The following is an 8,445-nucleotide window of genomic DNA, read 5'->3' as shown; positions in this document are numbered from 1 at the left end:
AAGTGACATTAAAACTTATCTGTAGTATCTAGAAATAAATTCAGGTTGTTCTTGGGTTTGGGTTTTGCACCATCAGCTTAATTTCTTCTGTGACAGAATAATTTCATTATTTAGTAATTTCTATTGTACATGCAGAGTTAATAATTGCAAAATGGTGTTACCTACTTGGTGCACCTGCCTGCTGAGTCCATTGAAATGCATTATGTTTACCTACACGCTGTCACATCATCCTTAGATAACTGAGATTGACTAGATTAATTTCTATATGAAGCTACTCTAGAAGGCCACCTGGAAATTGTAATATCTGTTGCAGGTGATGCATTGGCCAGTACATGCCAACTCAAATGCCTAGTAGTTGTAGTCGTACAGACTTCAATCCTAGTTATTTCTGAGACCACCTGCTTTGAATAAAATCTGCCCACCAGTGTAAAAAAGCAGAGGGGGCATGCTGAAAATATCCATATCAAGGAAAATGGAGAAGTAAAGCTTCAGAAATGAGCTCTTGCTCTGCCCCTTTTCATTTGCAGTAGCTTGCCTCATATCAGGGTGGCCTTGCCTTACTAATATACAGGGAGGTAGTGAAAATGCTACTTTTAAAGAACTTTTCAGGTATGTTTATGGTGCAGTGGTTATGTTAACTGGTGGCTATATGGAGTTTGATTATTATACTGATGCTAATTGTGAATTATTAATTGGGGAGCGCATGCTTGATTTCAACTTCTCTTTACAGTACATAATGATAATGATGGATTACATTTATCGATCACTGATTCCCTAAGGCCTCTCAGGGATATATAAATACAAATAATTATTCATAAGAAAAATAAAGAGTAAACCATACTAATGAAAGACAATGAAGAATGTTAAATTAACCAAACCAATTAACTATGGGATGAATGTAGAAGTGCCTTCTGAAAAAGCTAGGTTTTGAGCAGCTTCTGGAAGACAATCAGGATCAAACCTAAGCAATGTCCATTATGAAGCTACTCCAATCAAACACTGAAAAGTGAAACCATTGATCCCCACTCCCTCCATCAATTGGGTCCCTCCTAATTATTTTTCTGGACAGATTGGACTGATTTTATCTAGAGAATACATTGCTGCAGATATGTAAGCAGCAAGCTATGTAAGACTAGCTTGAGATTGTAAATTAGAATCAGCACTTTAAAGGGCACTCAAAACCTTATTGGTTACTAATATAAACCCTGCAGCATTGAAGTAATGTGCTCCTATTGGTGAATGTCAGGCAGCATATGGGCCATTGTACTCTGAACCTACTGGACCTGAGTGAACTTAAAGCAAACCCATATAGACCGTGTTACATTAGTCAAGCAGATATAAATTCTGCTGGACAGACCTGACCAAGAAATCAACTCCACAAGAAAGCTTAATCTGATTGAGCTGTTTCTCCCCCTCCTTATAATTCAGTTAATTAGAGAGGCATCTCCCTGAGCTGCTTCCAAATGTTAACTCTTTGTTGTGGTCTTAAAAAATGCTTCAGCCTCTTTTTCCAGGATTACAATTCTTGCATATTTCCATCAAGGTCATCTTCTACTGTCTACAGCAGGTGTTGATGAGAGCATGAATAATCACAGCAAGATTATCCTGCTCCATGTAGGGGTGAAACTGGTGCATTAGCCAAAGCTGTTTGCCATAGGCTCTACCTGCTGTTCTAGCAAGAGCTGTGAGTCTAGAAGAGTTGCCAAGTCACAAATCTGCTCCTTCAGTAGTACTACTGTAGGTTATATTTATTCCCTTCATCATTCTGGCACGTGTCTTCTCAAGAGTCCTGGGAGCTGGACGTTCTGGGCAGTATCATGGCTGTTTCTATCACTGCTCTCTACTGGTCACATAGTTCTGATATCATTCCTGGATTCTGTTGGAGCCACTCTCCCAGTGGAGAAGGCACAGCCCCAAGTGCTTCTAGCACCACCGGGACCACTTTGGCCTTTATGTTTCACAATGTCTCTAGTTCCTTCTTCAGGCTCTGGTTCTTTTCCAGCTTCTCATAATCCTCCTTCCTAATGTTACTGTCACTTGGCACTGCAACATCCATCATCACTGCCGTCTTCTGGTCCTTGTCTACTACCACAAGGTCTGGATGATTGCCTAGTATCTGCCTGTCAGTGCTATAGCATGCTAGCCCTCCTGTTTTCCATGACCTATGTAATCTCCTATCTGGAGATGACCTGGGTCTAGTCAATATACAGTTTTGTGCAGACGTTGCTGTACATAATGCCAGCTACTTGGTTGTGCCATTTAATGTATGCTGTTGTTGCCTATATCATATAGCCTGCCACTAAGTGCCAGATTGTGAGGCCTCTACATACTCTCTACATACCCCAAGTCCTATCTAGTGTGGTAGACTTCTGCTTCTACAGAACAGGCACCTAGTGCTATAATTTTGCTGCTATGATGAATGCCTCCATGATATCTTTCCAATATCTGCCACCTCAGCTACGTATCTGTTGATGGCACATCCTAGGCAGTCTCTGGTTTAGTCATGGCATTTCCTCTGCTTAAACTTCCTCTCATGTCTGCTCCTGCTCAGGCTTTCTCTCAGCAGTTCTTCTTTGAGTGCCATCTCACTGATATACTCTTGGATACTCTGGATTTCACCCAGGCCAGTGCTTTTGACACTCATCACCCCTTGCCTGCCCTCTTTCTGGTTGGTGCATAGTCTCTTGGTATTGAATTTGGGGTGAAAATTTCCATAGATGGTGTGGATTTTAAAACAGGTGGTAAAGAAGGATGAGCTGCTGTATCCTCTAAATCTAATATATTCCTTTAAATTGCTTTATTCCTTTTGGAATATGGGGATGATTATATTTAAATCCATGCACATGTTTTTGACCAAATAATACAACAAAATAATTTGTGCTTTTGAAATAAAAGATATTTTGAGGATTTGTTCACATTAGTTTAATTCCTATTTAAATATGTTGCATAAGAGTGCTAGTTTTTCTTGAAGAGAAAACATATTTATCTTGAAGAGAAAACATATTTATCTTGAAAAGCAACACAACTAAATGCAATATTAAGTTTTGATCCATAAGAACACCCCCTATAAATAAATACCTAGAATACAGATGCCAAACTGTTAATTTCACAATCTTTGATTAAAAATATGAATACTACTTAGTATGGCTTTCAATTTGTTGCTAAGAAACTGCTGCTTCACAGTTTCATTATTATCATTTGCAGATTTTTTTTGCTTCCTTGTATCTTAGTGACTTCTCATTATGAAAGGGTAATATGGACAAACATGAAGTCAAATAATAAACCACTTTATTTAATTTATACCTCAATCTTGGTTCTGTTATTAATTTTTTTTCTAGGACAACATGCAAGAGGAAAATACAGATACAGAAGCAGTGTTCTTATCCTGAAAATAACTGAACTTCTAAGAAATACAGTAATGACAGACAATCTTTATTGGAAGATACCATCAGCATTGGAGGGCTGTACTTAATTGAGATTAGATAACATATTTAAGATTCAATATAGTACATAGTTGTTATTGTTATATTTTAACTCCAAACAGCTTTAAGTTCAGTATTATATTCTCCATGTTATTCTCACAGCAATCACACATGAAATAGATTAGTCAGAGAAATGAGAGATTCATCTGGTAAGTTTAATTGAATAGAATTTTAACCAAGGTCATCATGTAAAAGGCAGGGTCCTAATCAAACTGAATATCACATTGTGACCGGCTGCAAGATGAGGGCCTATATTGGTCCTGATTTTCCCCCATAAAAATGATACTGTGCTTCAATGGTTAGATGGCCTAGACATTGTAACTGAATGTAGATCTTTTTAACATTCATATTTTACTGTGTTTCTAATCAAGGTGAAATATATATATCAAGCCCATGTATGATATGCCATAAGTTAAAATCAATCAATCAATGTAAAAGGAATGTAAGAGGAGCATTTTCCATGACTTAAAAGGAACAGATTTTCTCTACCTCTTAACAATACTGAAATCTACATCTCCAGTGGAGCTGAATGATGGGAGAACTATAATATGAACCACATGCTAGGAGAAGCCTCAGAAAATATAATGATGTCCACCAACGAGGCAGATTTGAAACAACTACCAATTGAAATGTCTATATATTGCTTACACATTTAGAATGTGCTGTTACTGAAGAACAGGAGTGCTACTCTGTTCATTCCAAGAGGCTCCCCATAGGGCTGTGACTGACTACTGTGAGAATGTTATACCACATGAAACTTTTGTCTCTTTCAATTGATGATACTTTTATTATTAAAACCTACCTGAAATAAATAAAATTACCAACAAAGCATGGTCAAAATTATGGCAATGTGATAGACTTCTATATACTAAGTTGTAGATGGACTCAGAAACCAAACAAGGTCAGAGCAGGCTAGGACTTGGAAGGGACCTAACTAGCAATCTTAAGAGCTACCTTTATAAGGTCCTTTGGGAAATAAGTGCCAACATATATAAATGAAAAACCATTTCTATATGTTGCCAGGAAAACTAAATGGATGTCTCCATGAATCATTTAGGAACCGAGCTCTGCTGGGAAGAAACATAAGCTTTACTTTTTGGGGTGGCAGGTTTTTTTTGGGGGGGGGCAGGTTGAGAAACAGCCTGTATCATGCATTTGCGTCATGCCATGATGTAACTGGATTGGTTTTGGCTTAGCATGTGAATCCAGTCATAGAGCACTGCACACCAAGACAACTAGACACAAGTACCGTCCCCCCCACAACCCCATCATTGCTAAAGAAATAATTCCCTCAACGCTATTCTCTATGGCTGCATTACTATTACTATTAGTCTTCTCATTATTCCTATCACCCATCTCCTGCCACTTATGGCTGCATGACTGTAACTTTGTTGCTTGTATCCTTATGATTTATATTGATAGTTTCCCGATTGCTTATTTGTACCCTATGGCTATCATTAAGCACTGTACCTTATGATTCTTGACGAATGTATCTTTTCATGTCTTTTTATGTACACTATGCACCAAAGACAAATTCCCTGTGTGTCCAATCACACTTGGCCAATAAAGAATTCTATTCTATTATGTTTAATAAGCTAAACTATGTTTAAGCGAGACTGTGTTTTACTGTACATGAATCCAGCTATAAAGAACCTGGCCCAAAGGCATCAAGCAAGAGCCCCCCTTCCCCACCAATCCCAACAGTAGGACTCAGAAGAACGGCAGCAAATATTCAGAGTAGATTTTGCCAGCAAAGCCACAGGGAAAAATTGACATTTAAAAAAAACTCTTGACTAATAACCACACGGGTAGAGTTAATGCGTGGGCCGGAAAAAATGACCCCAGTTGGACTAAGCGGGGGAGGGGGAGAGACCCCAGACAGCGGCCGCAGCAGCGCTCATCCTCGCCTAAAGGCGTTCACATTCGGAGAGTCCTTTTTGCCCCGCCGCGGCCCCGGTAGCTGCTTGTTACCCTGGCGACGGGCTCTGCATAGCCACTACCAGCAGAGGCGAAGGCGGCTCCTACTCTTTCCGATCTCCGCACGGCGGCTTTGGGCCTCGCGAGTCGTGCGGGGGGTGGGGGGGGAGCAAGGAGTCTGCCCGGAGGGCCTGCTCGTTTTGGCCGCGGGGCGAGAACAAGCTTCCAGGGCCCATGAAGCCGGACCACTACAGCGGGCCCTAAGTGGCCCCCATTGCTAAGGCTCTCTCTCTCTCTCTCTCTCTCTCCCTTCGCCTCAGCTGGGGCTCAGCCGGTCGGGGAACAGATTGGCTCGCAAGTCCCTCCCGCCCGTTGTCCCCTCGCCTTCTCGGGGAGGACAGCGGGCCGTCTTGCGGGCGAAGAGGAGTAGAAAATCTAGTACACACAGAGAGAGACACACACCTATGTAGGAGCTACTCTTAGCACAAACTATCGCCGATAAACCTCTAGAAAGCTTATCTTCGCGCCACACACCCGGTACAACGCCTGTTCTCAATCAAATTCCTCCCTTGAAGATTCCTCCTCAGTTTTCTCCTCCGACGTCCTCTTCTCCCGCCAAAGTCCCCCCCACCTCCTGGGAATCTACGCTTAGCTCCTCTCGTAACTAAACTGCTTTCTTCATTTTTTTTCCTCTTTCGACCCACCATATCGTAAGATGACTGGCTAACTGTACGCCTTTCCCTTTTCAAAAGAAATCCCCCCCCCCCGTTTTAAGATTTAAAGTTTTTTTTTAAGGATACGGAATTATTGCTCTTTGCCTCGCATGTCCTCTCCATCCCTATTTTGGGTTTCTTGTAGGATCTTGCCGGCCGCCTCCGCTTCCACCGCCGCCGCCTTCGCCTTTCAATTGGACTTGAACGCCTAAAGCTGCCTCCGACTTCAGAACCAGGAGAAAGAAAAGTTGCCACTCGGACCAGAGCCTTCTCCTCCTCCTCCCTCCCCCTCACCTCTGCTTCTCATCCGCCCCCACCACCCCCCAGCCCGCCGGCTGACGAGAGCAAAAAAAGGGAGAAGAGGGCGTGTGTATGCGCGCGCGCGTGTGCGGAGGTGGGGAAATGTTGGTGTCTCCTTCTCCCTGGAAACGGCGGAGGAACTGAGGCGAAAGTGAAGCAGCGGGAGAGAAAGTTTCCTTGCCGAAACCTGGGCCGAGTAGCGAGGGATGCTTTCAGAGCCGAACGAGCATCGGCGGAGAGCTGTGGTGCTGCCGCATTGTGTTTGCTGAGGATCTTCCCGCCTGGTGGGGGCTCAGCTTCCTACGAGGAAGAGGGAGCAGCTGGAGCGAAGCAGCTTCTATCGCCCACCTTCGCTAGTACATCTTTTAGAAGAGAGAGGTCCTCCGGGTTTTTGATTTTTTTTTTAAAAAAATTGTGGTGGGTTTTTTTTTTTTTTTTTGCTCTTTTTCGGGCCTCAGTGCAATGTGAAGCGTGCCCACTAAGAACTCTGATTTGGTACGGATTGGAGCGTCAACCTAGTACATGCATCCGATAATCATCTTCTCATACAAAATGGATTTTAGCCAAAACAATCTGTTTGGTTATATAGAAGATCTGCAGGAACTTACTATCATTGAAAGGCCGGTGCGCAGGAGCTTAAAGGTATTATATGTGCTGTATGAATCTATCGGGTTTTTTTTTTAAAAAAAATCAATATAGATAAATCGCACTTATTTCAGACCCGAACCTCTTAAACAATGTGATGGCATCTTTTTTCTGCAGGCTTAGAGTATTTTAAATTGGAAAGATGCTTTGCATAAATAAGGTAATGAATCTCAGCAGTGGTGGTAATGCTTTCAGAAATGGCATTTGAGATGTGGGGGAGAGAAATCCTAGATAGCAACTGCTTTGATTTCAGCAACTTTTATGCTTATATAATTTTTATCTTTTATTACAGTGACCAATTTAAAATGTTAATTGCCTCATTTCTGGAATGCTATCAGATTAAATTAAAATTAAAGGCCTTACAACCATATCTGAAACCTGTCATAGTCTTCCAGGAGACTGTTCCAGAGAAAGTGGCTTAAAAATTACTGGCTGTCATTCTGGTTCAAAAATTGAGGAGGAGGACAAGTGGCAGCTGTATTTGTCTCTGGTTCTTTTCTTCCTATTTGTAGTTTATCAAATAGCAGAGCAAAGGCCCTTATTTAAGGCCTTGGAGAGCAGTTGCCAATTAAAATAGATAACACTGGAGAAAATAGTCAGCAATCTGACTCATAGAAGTCAAGTACGTGACTAATTTGAAGCTAGCACACTTTATCTTCCATTAGTATTTCTTTTAATTACATTTATTTTCATTTAATTTCTTGTGTTTCAGGCAGAATTCATACTTGCTCTGGAATAAGTAAAAGTGGTCCTGGTGATGAATAGTACAATCCTATGCATGCCTACTCAGAAGTAAGCCCCTTTGAATTCATCGGGACTTACTTGCAGGTAAGTGTGTGTGGGATTGTAGTATAAATATACTTGTGGCATTGAATGTTCAAATTTGAAAGTGGAGGTGGTTGTTAACAAATTGAAGTATGGAGCTGAGATGTCAATAACGTTAATTTCTGTATCATGTCTGACAGACACCAGAAGAAATAGAGAGACTGACAGTTGATGAAGAACTCAATGATATTGAAAGGGCTGTGTATCTACTCAGGTATAGTTTAGATACTATCATTTTAGTACTTTTTATTTAAATGTTTCCTTCTCAACATTCTTAGTGATGTTTTCTTGAGTTCTGCCTTGTAATGATACTGTAAAAGGAGGATTAAAATAATGTGTGACAGTAAGACTCCATTAAACCTCCATGGCAATATAGTCTTATAGGAGAATGGTTGCTAGGCTATTTTTGGGCCTTATACGTTAACCTTGCTCTTGTTTGAAAGTTACAAAACTGAATGATGATATTAATAAGACTGATACTGATTCACTTTATACTTATAGAACAGTTTTTACTATGATTATGCAGTAACTCAGATTTTTGCCTCCTTCAAAAGCTATATAGT

General features: G+C 40.9%; 1 protein-coding gene across 4 annotated transcripts in view; it reads left to right on the top strand.

Moving 5' to 3' along the window:
- Positions 1 to 6,464: 6,464 nt before the first annotated feature.
- PPP4R4 (protein phosphatase 4 regulatory subunit 4) overlaps positions 6,465 to 8,445 on the top strand; it is a 68,857-nt gene continuing 66,876 nt past the window's right edge. The window contains exons 1-3 of one of the 4 annotated variants that reach the window (XM_081939450.1): positions 6,918 to 7,054; positions 7,770 to 7,885; positions 8,023 to 8,096. In XM_081939450.1, the coding sequence (XP_081795576.1) occupies positions 7,832 to 7,885; positions 8,023 to 8,096 (128 nt within the window). In that variant the 5' untranslated portion in view covers positions 6,918 to 7,054; positions 7,770 to 7,831. Of the gene's footprint in view, positions 7,055 to 7,658; positions 7,680 to 7,769; positions 7,886 to 8,022; positions 8,097 to 8,445 lie in introns of those variants that run through there. The other 3 variants (XM_081939451.1, XM_081939448.1, XM_081939449.1) reach the window with 3 other exon arrangements.

Source organism: Natrix helvetica (genome assembly GCF_964273705.1).
Source record: "Natrix helvetica genome assembly, chromosome: 1".
Taxonomy (NCBI): Eukaryota; Metazoa; Chordata; class Lepidosauria; order Squamata; family Natricidae; genus Natrix; species Natrix helvetica.
The sequence above is the reverse complement of the archived record's forward strand: the minus strand, read 5'-3'. Positions and strand labels throughout refer to the sequence as shown.